This window comes from Thermobia domestica, chromosome 11 (assembly GCF_964235325.1).
Source record: "Thermobia domestica chromosome 11, izTheDome1.hap1.1, whole genome shotgun sequence".
NCBI lineage: Eukaryota > Metazoa > Arthropoda > Insecta > Zygentoma > Lepismatidae > Thermobia > Thermobia domestica.
The window spans coordinates 231,026,293-231,041,555 of NC_137464.1; the positions used below are offsets into that span (position 1 = coordinate 231,026,293).

At 33.1% G+C, this 15,263-nt stretch overlaps 1 protein-coding gene across 1 annotated transcript in view; it reads right to left on the bottom strand.

The window, feature by feature from the left end:
* Window positions 1–3,375: 3,375 nt before the first annotated feature.
* LOC145663766 (uncharacterized) overlaps window positions 3,376–15,263 on the bottom strand; it is a 97,704-nt gene continuing 85,816 nt past the window's right edge. Inside the window, exon 6 of the mRNA XM_081729855.1 lies at window positions 3,376–4,092. Coding sequence (XP_081585981.1) covers window positions 3,921–4,092 — 172 coding nt within the window. The 3' untranslated portion in view covers window positions 3,376–3,920. The remainder of the gene's footprint in view (window positions 4,093–15,263) is intronic.

A 15,263-nucleotide genomic window follows, 5' to 3' on the forward strand; every position in this document is an offset into this window, starting at 1 on the left:
TAAACGCTGTAGTCCGGAACTCAGAATTTTCCGTTAAATGTTTATTTTCCTTTCCGTTGTCCGCGTAACACAGTTTCCGCTTAATGAAGGGACTTTTTACACGTTTTGTTCTCCAAAATTCATGGGACCGTGAAATATTTCCGTTTAAGACAGTTTTCCGTTTAATAAAGGGTCCGTTGAAGACAGGTTTTACTGTATATATATATATATATATATATATATATATATATATATACAGGGTGGGCACAGAAAAAGTCCCAGGTTTCAAATTAGTGTAAATTGAATATGCGAAGGAATATTTTGCTGAAATTTTGAACAGTGATACATAAACTCAAAAAGTTTTTGTAGCAATAATTGAAATCACAAACACTCGATGTGCGCGCCATCTGTAACGCGGGAAATATCGAGGCGGTAATCTAGCTCCAACCACACGTTGTGAAGCATATCCGGTGTGATGGAGTTGACAACATCACTGATGCGTTGTTGGAGATCGTTCAGAGTTGCGGGTAGTGGAATTGCATACACTTTGTCCTTCACAAATCCCCACAGAAAGAAGTCACAAACAGTGAGGTCAGGTGATCTTGGAGGCCACTTGCAAAGAACTTGATCATTGACTCCAGAGTGCCCTATCCATCGGTTTGGGAGGTTCTCGTTTAGAAACCTGCGTACAGCACGATGCCAGTGTGGCGGCGCTCCATCTTGTTGTAGAACGAAGTCGTCTATCTCTGCATTACTAAGTTGCGTAATCAACCAGTTACGTAGCAATGCTAAGTAACTTTCACCTGTAATTGTTTGTTGCTGAAGGAAGAACGGACCGTGCACCCGACGCTCTGATACTGAACAAAAAACATTGATTTTCGGTGAGTCACGTTCCACATTTACAGTTGCATGAGGATTCTGGGCTCCCCATATCCTTACATTGTGTCTATTCACCTTTCCTCTTAAGTGAAATGTCGCCTCATCGCTGAAAATGATCTTCGTCAGAAAGTTTTCGTCGTCCTTCATGAAATTTTGCATAGTCTCACAGAACTCACGGCGCTTTACCTTGTCTTGTGGGTATAACTTCTGAACCAACTGCAGTCGGTACGGGTAACACCGCAAACGCTTGCGTAAGAACTTGCTTACTGTTGTTTGGGGCATCTGCAACTCTCTGCTAGCTTTACGTGTAGACTTCTGTCTGCTCTTACGCGCTCCACAGTTTCCTCGGAGACTGAACGTCGCTCTGAATGTCCTTTTCTTTCATCACAAATGCACCCCGTCTCAGTAAATGTTCTATGCCACTTCACAATAGATTTGTGTGTGGGTGGATCAGCATTAAATTGTCGTTTAAAATCACGCTGCACTCTCACAAAACTTCTTGTTTTTGCAAATTGTAAAACGCACCAGCTTTGTTGCTGTGGGGTGAACGACATTTTCGATGTTACTGCCCTCTAGCTGCCCTGGTCAGAACTAGGATTCTGAAAAGATAGATGGGAAAATACTTTGAGTTTATTGAGCTCTGTACAAAATTTCATGTAAATATTCAATTAAATGTTAATTATGTGGCACTTTAAAATCAGGTACTGTTTATGTGCTCACCCTGTATATGTATACATTTAAAATTAAAAAAAAAAAACTCAGTAGTAGCAGAATATGTCAAAAGGCAGAATACTTAATAATAATACACTCACTATCAAAATATGTGTTTTACCTTGTTCAAGAACATGTATGCTATTCTTACATTCACCCTCAAGGTGTTCTCGCCCTCGCATTCAAAATATATTTTCATCCTCAACCTCAATACACATTTCTAGTTTCCTCTTGAGCTCATTCCCTCAAAAGATAGTATCTTTGCTCTCAACCTCAAAATATAGTCTTACAATCAGAACACATTCTCGCTCTCGTCCTTGCTTTCACTCGCTCATGTTCTCAAAATATAGTCTCGTCCTCCAAACACATTCACGTCCTCGTCCTTGCTCTCATTCGCTCAACCCCTCAAAATATAGTCTCATCTTCACCCTTGTTCCAACTCGACCACGCCCTTAAAATATATTGTTACCTTCAAAACACATTCTCACAATCTGAAAATACTTTTGAAGCATACTTTTCAAGCTGCAAACATGAAACTTCAAAAGGTAAATAGCCGAAGTGTTAATCTGAGACTTTGTTCAAGTATGTAAGATCTTTGGTGGTTCTACACTGTATGTACAACTTCATCTAAACAGGCAAGAATTGATATCTAGTAAGAGTAAACAAAATGGACCATCACGTTTAAATAAAGTGGTTATTAGTTCTCTTGGTGTTACGCACATAAATATAAATAAATATTTTAAGGTCTTGCAAGAAAAAGAACTATGGATATCTGAAGGATCCATACTCTTTTGGGAGAAGTTTATGCCCAGATGAAAATTACAGGAAAGAAATAGTGGTTGAAAATTCATTAAGAAATGAACTCAATGCAAATTAATAGTAATAATTTTAAATAATTTATACAGTATAATTTGTGTAAAATGAAATCTGTTATATTTTGTATATATAACAAAATTCAATCTTAGATTTGAAGAGGATATCAGTGAAATCAAAGCATTGAAGTTCCTCTTAATTTTAAAGAATTTAGAGGTGAGGTGAGTCGAGAAATTTACCCATTTTGATCAATTGAATTAAGTTGATTTTGAGTTTAACGTCCCTTTCAGCAGCGAGACTATATGAGGCGGGACCTAGTGATTAACGTGGAATCCGAACCACATGAGCTCCCGCCAGGAATCGAACCCGGTTCTTCCACGCCAAAGGCGCGTACACTGACCACTTACCTACGAAACAGCTCCCATCTTAATGTGCTTAAGAACCTCGATGTGTGTAGGTTTTCAAAGCTGTTAAAAAAATTTCTTAGAAACAAAGAAATATTCTTATCTACACACAAGAATACAAAATAGAAATCGGACCCAGTTGGCTAAGGATGAACTTTCAATGGAGAACTTTTGTAATTGCGGCAATATTTTCAGAGCCCAGTCTAAATCTAATATCAATATGTTGTATCAGTCGGCTCGGATTAGGTCCTTAAGAATTAGGGTAATTATAGAAAAGTCTGCATTCAATAAAAGTGTTTTGGATACCTGATTTATCTTGTTTATAAAATTAAAAGCTTAAGCAAGCAATTTGTTTCACTTTGTAACAAAGTTTTTATTTATTATTATTATTATTATTATTATTATTATGTAAAATACTTACTACTATATGTAGAAACAAACTGTTTGAAACAAAGTTCAAGAGAGAAACGTAGTCTTTCATCCAGTTGACTAAAGGCAAGGATTGGTATCTTGATTCTTAGTGAGAGATCTGATCTCTTTGCTATCCAGAGAATAATGCTTCATCATTTTGAAAATTAAAATTAATTATACTGAAGTAGTTTTGGATTACACATTGCAAGCAAATTTCAAGAAGAGAAGTCCCAACAATCATACTGTACAACTTAAACTCTGAATTTGGATAGTTCGAAATTTTATTCAAAACTCTTTCAATTCATAAAGTTTGATTGTAAAGATATTTACAAAGTTTTAATTTATATTTGCGCCGAGATGACGAAATCTCCAGTTCTGTGTGGTTACACTTGTTCATAGTTAAAAATTAACTATGAAAAATAGTCAATTGAAATTCTGTTGTACTTTCATATTAATATAAATAGAAGTGAAAATACTTCCATTTCTCTAAAAATAATATTTTTTCATGATTTATCATCATTTAAATAGTTATTTTAGAAAATATTGTAATTTCCCAGATTGCATTCTTCCCATCGCAGCAGATATTTCCTTAAAGTATCTAGTTTTCAAAACAAATCAAAGCAAAGCAAATAATTTTTTTAAACATTGCCATTACAAGCAATATACTATTAGTTTCTCACAGTATGTAGTGTTTCTTCACACAACACTATCAAAAACGAGTTTTTAAATGCGGTGTAAAATTAAACCAAGTAATAGTGATAACGTTGGAATGACTCTGTTGCCGAAATTACAACTTGCTTTATCTTCCCATCCTTTTATGAAGTCATTCAGCTTCCTGTTTTGACAGTTCTTTCTAATTTCTTCTGAGTAACATTTCGCCACATCCAAGGTGTCACTGAAATAATAAAAGCAGAAATTAAATAACGAAATAAATTTATTTTTTTAATTTAGTTGCTCATCCTATCCTATTTATAATACAAAAATATGACAGTCTAACACTAATTTCTAGTAGTACGCAGTCAAGCTAATAGATGTCACTGCATGCACTACCTGCCAGCCTGGTGTCAATAGATGCCGCTAGTGTGCAGGGAATTTGATGATTTAAAATTATTCTGACGATGTTAATTGTTTCTTAAAAACTATTGTTTTAATTATTTCTAAACAGGACAAGAGCCGTAAGCATATTTCGATTTGACCATTGACATTTGTGTACATTTGTACAGTAACATATCGTGATGATTTAATATGGAACTTAAAACATTGTTTCAGTTTATTATTTGAAAATGGAGAATGAGGATCTTATAAATTTTCCCATTATGCTCTGGATAACTTTACATTGAATTGGTTATTACTTATGAAAAGGGACTTATTTTCAATAGGAAATATAACTGCATTGATACAATTACTTGTTAACAGGATGACCATGATAAGTGTGAAGTGTTTATTTAATGGAATGGGCTGAAATTCTCCCATTCCAAAAAGAATATTGCACCACATGGACATTTTTTTTTTTTTTCAAAAATCAAGGACTTCAACTGTAACTGTATTCATATCCATGCGTAGGGAAAACGAAAATATTAATAGAAAGAAAATGAATCTTCTATGGTAGAGAAGTCACGAAAATCATTGACATCAGTAACGTGATTATAGCAAACCACGTCTCCCCCATTCAATTAACTAACTACGTTACAATATTTCATTTCTATGTAGTTCACATTTTTCGTTTCTCGGATCTTGTCCGGGGAACACTATCGGTAGTGTATAGCTACACACACACACACACACACACACACACACACATATATATATATATATATATATATATATATATATATATATATATATATAGATAGATAGATAGATAGATAGATAGATAGATAGATAGATATACTGAAGAATTCCCTTCTGACTTACAACATCCAAGGATCCTTGTGGAACACCATGTTGTATGAGAAATATATCTTCTCTTTACCATTGACGAAATTGTTATAATCGTAGCTTCTTTACAAATTTTCCCTCTAGACCAAAGAAGAGTACAATGGCTCAAGTAATGATTTAGTTTGTTCAGACACATGAGATAGAAAATTTTCAGATATAAAGTCGAAAACAGATGCCACTAGGCATACGCATCTTTTGCCCTAAAAGCTATTTAGAAGTAAACGATATGATTTAATATGCACTTGTTATGAGGATTTGTTTCGTTTTATAATTAGCTTTAATTACATTTTGGTCATTTTAAATTTTTTTGCTTATTTTTCTTTCATTCTAATGAACTTTTATTATAATTTATATCTATCTGTTCTGTTTCCTTGGAACATGCAGTCAATTATTTTTCTTTGAAATCTTTCCGACGTGATGTTTCAAACAGATCTCTACCGATGATGGTTGTCTATTTCATCCAGATATCCAAGAAAAATTGTTTCAATAATGAATATGAACTGCTTGTTGTTTTGTTATCGGACTCGGATTTTTCAACACTTGAACTATCAAATCTTTAGGAATAATAATGGTAATAATAATAAACTAATAATAATGATAATAATTACGTCGTAGAAGATTAAAAATTAGGAGTTTAATATCGTTCAGGTCATACCATTACAACCAGAAACGTGACATTTGGCAAAAATATTTGGATTTTGTTTAATGTTGCATACGAAAAGAGGAATTTCTCATCTCGTTTGTAAGACAAAACAAACAAAATCGGAACGAGAATTAACATTTTACTTTCGAGACGGGACAAAGCTAACTCAAATTATCGTCTCCCTTTAAAGATGAGAATCGAGACGAAACAAAAAGTATCGTAAACACTTCTCGTTTTATCTCGATTCTCGAAATGGTGTATGTCCATTCTTTAAGTAACAATTGCTTTGTAGACTGAAACTTATACGCTATTTTGTTACTTCATGATCTTTAGTGAACACATTCGTTTAAAATTTGGGTAGTTGCCGAGGTGTTTCTTGGAGGTACGGATTCCCTACCTAAAATACCAACTTTTCTATCTTTTGCCTTTAAGGGCAACTCTAAAAATTTTAATACCATTATTATTATTATTATTATTATTATTATTATTATTATTATTATTATTATTATTATTATTATTATTATTATTATTATTATTATTATTAATAATAATAATAATAATAATAGTAGTAGTAGTAGTACTTCTGAAGTGCTTTGAATTTAATGGTTCCAGCCAGCTCCCGCCCAGTGGGCATTGTACTAGACAAACGCCATGTGCGTAGGTTATCTCGGGGTTCCGCTTCCTTCCACTTTCTTTATTCCAATATTTCATTTATTCTCATAAAGTCTTCTTTAGCTTAGCCGGCATAAACATTACTTAAAAACAAATTTTCTTAGGGCTCTTGTGAGTTCAGTAGCCCTACTTTCTACATTAATTTTACCTGGAAAGTTTTCTTTTAACATTTAATTAGTTCTAGTGACGTACGCAGAAGATATGTCCTGGTGGTCCGTACACTTCTCTTCAATTAACAATATTTTGTAACTTTTGCCCAATGTTAGGAACGATTTTACAGATTTTAATACAATCTTTTCTCACACAGAATTTGTCCCCTATATTATTGTTATTATTACTGAAGATTTGAGACCTCAATATTATGTCCTATTCCAATGCAAATAAGATATAAAAGTTGATAAAAAAAATGGGAAAAAATGGACTTGGAACCTGTCTAGGATGACTTACCTTAGATGAGATACTTCAGAAGAATTAGTATTCAGAAAGAAAAGAGAGGGAAAAAAGGTGTCAGTCCTGGACAATTTGAAAAGCGAAACATCGGATGTCTTAACAGAAACTAAGTAGAATTTGTCTGCATCGCGATACATAGTGACGGCCTTTCTGCAGGTAAAATACCTTAGATTGTGTATGCATGTATTGAAATTTAACAAAATATTCATACAAATATTAAAAGGGTAGTTTCTATTTACGAATTTTGGTTGAATAGATAAATGAAATGTGTTGGTAATTCCGAACGAAAATTATTATTATTATTTCTAGTAATAGTGAAGGAAATTAACAACAATTCAACAATGAAACAAAAACGTTTCAGATACACTTATGACTCATACTAGCCCCTAAGGATGACCCTTATGTATTCATCAATTTTGTGCTAAACACGTTCATTTCTGAGATAGTACGAATTAAGTTTGCAGACATGTGACGTCATGTTAACAATTCTCCTGTGAAGAAAGTCATTTCAACTCTAACAGGTAAGACTGAGAGAAATTGAATAGTTATCATGTTATTATAAATAAGAAGTATCTACATTGCAAATGATAAAAAGTTCTTTAATTATCTCAGCGGGGATCGAACGCAGAAGCCCTAATTATATTCTAGTCTGTTGTCTTGGGTTTGTGATGGCGAGGCCAGAGGGAGACAGTGTTTGCAAGCTTGTGAATTCCCGCTGCTGATGCCAGTTGAATCTAATGTTGCCAGATAGAGATAGGTTTCCCGCGGCATCGAATATATTGCGGGGGCGCGGTGGCTCAGTGGTAGAGCGTTCACCTCTGGTGCTTGGGGTCCCGGGTTCGATCCCAGCCCCCGCCAAGTGAACTTTGTGGTGGACAAACACCGTGCTCGTGAGTAGTAGAAAATGGATCGATCTGGCTCAGTTTTAGCCAACTCACAAGCCACTGGGAAAATGACCACCATGCACCGTGAGCCCACGGTCTTTTACGACCTCCATTTTAGGGGTGTATTCGTTCTCTTTTATGAGCATATTTTAGGGGGTGAACTCATTCCCTTTTATGAGCTTATTTTAACATAGCAGAAATTACGAACACATAGAAGAACAGATAACACATAAGACTCGTTCTCTTTTACGACCTCCATTTTAAGGGTGAACTCGTTCCCTTTTATGAGCACTTTTCCAACCCCTATTTTAATTACGAACACATAGAAGAGCAGAGAACACATAAGACTACGTAACACACAGAAGATCAGATAACAGATAAGAATATGAAACATAGAAGGGGTGTATTCGTTCAACCCCTATTTTAACATAGCAGAAATTACACTGACACTACGTAACATACAGCAGATTAGATAACACATAAGGCTCGTTCTCTTTTACGACCTCCATTTTAGGGGGTGAACTCGTTGTCCAACCCCTATTTGAACATAGCAGAATATGAACATACAACAGAATTCGTTCCCATTTATGAACACTCTTTCAGGGGTGAACTCGTTCCCTTTTATGAGCATATTTTTCAACCCCTATGTTAATTACGAACAGATAGAAGAGCCCATAAAACTACGTAACGTACAGCAGTACGTAACACACAGCAGAACAGATAACAGATAAGAATATGAAACATAGAAGGGGTGTATTCGTTTCCAACCCCTATGAACAAACAGCAGATAACACATAGAAGAGCAGATAACACATAAGAGTATTCCAACCCTTATTTTAACATAGCATAGAATAACACTGAGACTATGAACACACAGCAGAACAGATAACAAACACAACCGCCTCCATTTTAGGAGTGTATTCATTCCCTTTTATGAGCATATTTTTCAACCCCTATTTTAACATAGCAGAGAATAGAAGTGTACTCGTTTTCAACCCAACATTATTTTCTTTTACGGGGGTAGCAACACCCCCAACCCTCCTCCTTTCTCATCCAGGGCTTGGGACCGGCAATGGCGGAGTTTAAAAAAATAACATCATCATACTCTCATAAATGAATAAAGCATAATATCATTAGCATCAATAGTAGTGAGTGAGAATTTGTTTAAAAAATCCTGCAACGAATAACCAGATGCACGACATGCTAAATATAGGAAACAGTAATGTCCACAAAATTGAGATAAATCACCTTGAATACGTCTATTATTCCATGTATAATACAGACAGTTTCGTTTTAAAAACCTTATATGATGTTGTATATAGGGAGGTATACCATAGCTATCGAAATACTCTCCCACACACATATTAGATATATAAACAGCAACCCAATGTTCACCAGGCTTATCACTAGAATCAGTGTTTATAATTATGGCGGCTGGAAATGTATGAATAAACAAAGGTAACTCATCAGCAGCATATACACCAATAAAATGATCTTAGGCAAATTTTGTTGTAATGCTTCATAAAGCTCAATTGTATTTAACATTTTCTTTAATTAATATATATTTTTCTCTGAAAATCAATTTCTAATCCTGAAGAGAATTCACCATAAATAATTGTTGTTACAGGAGATGGCAGTGCTTCTTTAAAATGAACCTCTAAACGTACACTTCCTTGCCGTTGCGGACTAGTATGAAATGCAGCACTTGCGCTTGAATCAGGAGTTAAATCAAACACCAGTAGAGTATAACCATTAGGATATTCAGCGAGTGAATTATTATTACCTTGATTAGAATAATAAATACCTGAACCTGTAAATAACGTAGAATATGCTTGTACATATAGCTTATTATCAAAATCTGGCTGTAAAGGTTTGAAGGGTATTGGATTTCCATCAGCATACAATGTAAAAAATGACATACTAAAATGTTGAAAATTGAATGGATTTGTTTGATAATTACCATTAAAAGCAGTATTAGTAACAAAACCAATAATAATACGTTTAGGCACTAGGCCTGAAAATAGATCTGGAAGTGTACTATCCATAATTCCTTGTGGCAGAGTTTCAGTCTTCACTTGCACTTTTGTTATAGGATATTTTACTCTAAATTTAGGATTTTGTAATACTTTATTTTGTGCTATTTTAACTGCTGGTGATACATCAACCTTTTTCACAAGCAATGTTGCATCTGTAATTACAACTTTTCCATCAGCATCTGCGTCACCCATTAGACAAAATGTAGGTTTAGCTGGAATTAGTTTAATACGCAATTGTACACCATTCAGTAAAAATTTCTCCTGATTAAATATATCAGCATGAATATAACCCAATAATTCAAATGACTGACTTAAAGCAGTGAGAAGAAAACGTTGTTTAAATCCTACATTAGCATCGGTCACACTGTCCATATGCCCTGCAGTATCTTTAAACCACATTGATGTTTGAAGATGCGTTGATTTAGCTTCAGCATTATAATTTAGTAGTTTTTCAATATACGATCGATATGGATATGTATGTGAAGAGTAGGAAATAAGTTGATTATTTAAATATAATTGCAATTCACTGAACATTGCATTGAGAAAATCATTTACAGGGCCGATTTTCTTATCGGCAGAAGTTAAATTAGAACCATCTGATTTAGTAATTTTACCTTTAACATATAACATTGTGTGCGGTAAGTCAATATAGTCATCCCCATGACCGGGGACTACAAATTCTATTGGTGCATTATCAGCTATTGAAGCCACAGGTTTATATGGAACTATTTTATTACCTATAATACTGGTTTGAGTGGGTAAACCAGCAAATAAATCTAATTCTGATTTCATACACTCACACTGCATTTTTGCCTTTTTCTTACTATTATATTCACACATGGTAAAATTTACAATACCATATTACGTCTACGAAAATGTAATTTTACACATACACTGCCATATTGGAAAGGAAGTGGATTACCTGTACTATCTCTTAAATCAATAATAATTTGATCAAATTGTTTACGTTGCACAGTGACATAATGAGGATTATCAAAAATATGTACATTATTAATACCATACTCTGTAATATTTGTATTTATAATACGTAACAATGGAGCTACGGTGTCACCCACCATTTGTGGTTCTACAATATCACTGTAAATATACATAAGTGTAGGTAGCGCTTTTTGTAAATCAGGTGGATAACGAGCATGATGAACAAGTGCAATATCTTCCTGCTGTATATGATCAAAACCTAGTATTCGGGCTAGTTCAGGAGATAGGCGTACTTCTATATGCTTCTCTTGATCTTTTATTACTCTATTAACCTCAATTCGTTTCACTGATGCTTTGACTTTTAATTGTAAATTTAATATATCACTTTTATGATTAATTTGAGATAGAATATCATCAACATGATAATAGTGGCCTGGTAAGATTTGAGTTATGTTCCAGTTTTTTGTATTCATGAGACGATAATAAATATTATTTGTATATTTGGAAACATTCTGAAATGAACTTGTATAATGCACTTCAACAACAGCTGTTTCCCACACTCCTTTCTCCAGTACAATAGGTTGATATAATTTAGTAGTATAACAAGCAAGAGTATTTTGAGGAAAATATTTCATAGAACTATTGCTAGGAAGTGTGAGATAAAAACTATCACTTTGCTCCATAATTAATCAATCAAAAATATCTTTGGATCTTTTTATCCGTTTCACACCAGCACCACTAAAATGAACTTTCTTTCTTTTTCTTCTTCTTCCAGATCCTTCCAACACCTGATTTAATTTATTTTGAGCTTTATTTTTTAAATTTGTTTTAGTTTCTTGCCATCGATCATGCAAAGACTCTTCAATAGGTCTATTATTATCTAGTACATCTCCTGCTACATTAATTCCTGTACGTATCAATTCTTTACCAACAGTTTTTGCACCTTGTTTTAATAAAGGAAATACAGTACGAAATAAACCTCCTAGAAAACTACCAATGCCATAACCTTCTTGATATGGTGTACCTCTATACACGTTATAATTACCTCCTGCTTGATATATGTAATAGTTAAGGTAGGGCTCATTCATCTTTCTTTCTTTCTATATACTTAAAAATATCAATAGATAACAATAGAATATTATTATTATTATTGCTTATAAGTACACCATTTGCGTTTACGGGGTGGAGGACCATCTTCTTCTTCGTCTTCTTCGTCTTCTGTTAGTTTTCTAATATAATCTATTCGTTGAGGATTACCAATGTACTCTAAAGGTATATTGGCTTTTGCTAATAATGTAGCAAAAGGTTTCCAGCCGGCAACTGAAATATTTTTCTTACGACATCTAACAAAATCGGATATCAAATCCACTATATTTGCACCTGGAATTAATTTATTATTAATATTCACATTTCCATTATCGTCCCATTGAATATTTGGATTTTGTTTCAATTTACGTAATAAAGGTCTTGCTTTACGTTTACAAATTTCAGGGAGAGTAGATATTATTTCATCATCCTCCTCCTCCTCCTCCTCCTCGTCCTCTTGTTCTTCTTCCTCCTTAGTAGTGGTAGTAGTTGCTGTTGTTGTAACTGCTGCCGGTTTTTGAATTATATTTAAATATTTTTGTAAGACTTCTCTATATTTTGTCCATTTTTCTTCTACATTTAAACTTTTATTATTTAAAATTTCTTTCATTTCATCATCAAGATTAGATATCGTTTGATAATGATGTAATTTTTCTGGTGCGATTAAAATAAGTTTTTGTGCGTTTTGCATAATTATTTAATTAAACTAGATAGTATACCTCCAATAATAGGTGCAAGCAAAGCAGTAAGAAAACCACCTTTTTGTATAATTATTCGTTTTTTCTTTTGTTTTAATGACGGACCTTTTTTCACCAAATATCTCAGTTCCTTTTTATATTTTTTTAGCTTATTTATCTCTGTTTTATTTAATGGAACATTTCCCTGTAATACGTTATAGGAACATTCACAAATAGAGCGAATTAAATCAGGATCTGCATTTTGTAAAATTGCCTTACGTGCTTTCGGTTTTGACTTTGCTAAAAGTTTTAACATATGTGCATTTTCCTTACTAATCATTTTTTACGGCTATTAAAGCACAAATAGTTGTTAGAATATAAACCATATTACAATTATTATTTTTTTACAGGTACATAAACATAATTAAAAGAATCTGTTGGAAAGATATTTGTTCGAACTCGCTGCTCATCAGGAGTATTTTGTTTTAAATCAAAGAGTAAATAACCATGTGCAATTCGAGTTGCATCTTGATATGCTTCTTGAATAAATTTTGTATTACCTGGATACAATTGTCGTGCGAGATAATTAATTTGAGCTTGGTCTCTAGGATTTTTAAAACAAACAATATAATGACAATTTAACGAAATATCCCGCATTCCTTTTTGTTGATGGAAAATATTCTGTGTGATAAATATTACACTTATATTTCTATGATGGCTACCCTTAGTAAATATATCTACAATCCGATGGTCACACTCACGCATTAAATCATCAATAATGACAAGATGTGGACCCTCGTGTGCTTGAAATTCATTATTTTGAGGTAAACCTTCTTTAAACGTACAGTTTGAAATAGTATCATACAACGGTTGCCATTCACCATAACACCATACAATATTTTTAAATAACTTACTATAATGATCAAGAAATGTTTTAACAAAATATGATTTTCCACAACCTGTAGGACCTGCTACCATACATGTAAAAGGAATTTTCCATTCCATCTCTATTACAGATATATTGCATTTATTTTAAAAACGCTATTTAAAATAAATGCAATATATCTGTAATAGAGATGGAATGGAAAATTCCTTTTACATGTATGGTAGCAGGTCCTACAGGTTGTGGAAAATCATATTTTATTAAAACATTTCTTGATCATTATAGTAAGTTATTTAAAAATATTGTATGGTGTTATGGTGAATGGCAACCGTTGTATGATACTATTTCAAACTGTACGTTTAAAGAAGGTTTACCTCAAAATAATGAATTTCAAGCACACGAGGGTCCACATCTTGTCATTATTGATGATTTAATGCGTGAGTGTGACCATCGGATTGTAGATATATTTACTAAGGGTAGCCATCATAGAAATATAAGTGTAATATTTATCACACAGAATATTTTCCATCAACAAAAAGGAATGCGGGATATTTCGTTAAATTGTCATTATATTGTTTGTTTTAAAAATCCTAGAGACCAAGCTCAAATTAATTATCTCGCACGACAATTGTATCCAGGTAATACAAAATTTATTCAAGAAGCATATCAAGATGCAACTCGAATTGCACATGGTTATTTACTCTTTGATTTAAAACAAAATACTCCTGATGAGCAGCGAGTTCGAACAAATATCTTTCCAACAGATTCTTTTAATTATGTTTATGTACCTGTAAAAAAATAATAATTGTAATATGGTTTATATTCTAACAACTATTTGTGCTTTAATAGCCGTAAAAAATGATTAGTAAGGAAAATGCACATATGTTAAAACTTTTAGCAAAGTCAAAACCGAAAGCACGTAAGGCAATTTTACAAAATGCAGATCCTGATTTAATTCGCTCTATTTGTGAATGTTCCTATAACGTATTACAGGGAAATGTTCCATTAAATAAAACAGAGATAAATAAGCTAAAAAAATATAAAAAGGAACTGAGATATTTGGTGAAAAAAGGTCTGTCATTAAAACAAAAGAAAAAACGAATAATTATACAAAAAGGTGGTTTTCTTACTGCTTTGCTTGCACCTATTATTGGAGGTATACTATCTAGTTTAATTAAATAATTATGCAAAACGCACAAAAACTTATTTTAATCGCACCAGAAAAATTACATCATTATCAAACGATATCTAATCTTGATGATGAAATGAAAGAAATTTTAAATAATAAAAGTTTAAATGTAGAAGAAAAATGGACAAAATATAGAGAAGTCTTACAAAAATATTTAAATATAATTCAAAAACCGGCAGCAGTTACAACAACAGCAACTACTACCACTACTAAGGAGGAAGAAGAACAAGAGGACGAGGAGGAGGAGGAGGAGGAGGATGATGAAATAATATCTACTCTCCCTGAAATTTGTAAACGTAAAGCAAGACCTTTATTACGTAAATTGAAACAAAATCCAAATATTCAATGGGACGATAATGGAAATGTGAATATTAATAATAAATTAATTCCAGGTGCAAATATAGTGGATTTGATATCCGATTTTGTTAGATGTCGTAAGAAAAATATTTCAGTTGCCGGCTGGAAACCTTTTGCTACATTATTAGCAAAAGCCAATATACCTTTAGAGTACATTGGTAATCCTCAACGAATAGATTATATTAGAAAACTAACAGAAGACGAAGAAGACGAAGAAGAAGATGGTCCTCCACCCCGTAAACGCAAATGGTGTACTTATAAGCAATAATAATAATAATATTCTATTGTTATCTATTGATATTTTTAAGTATA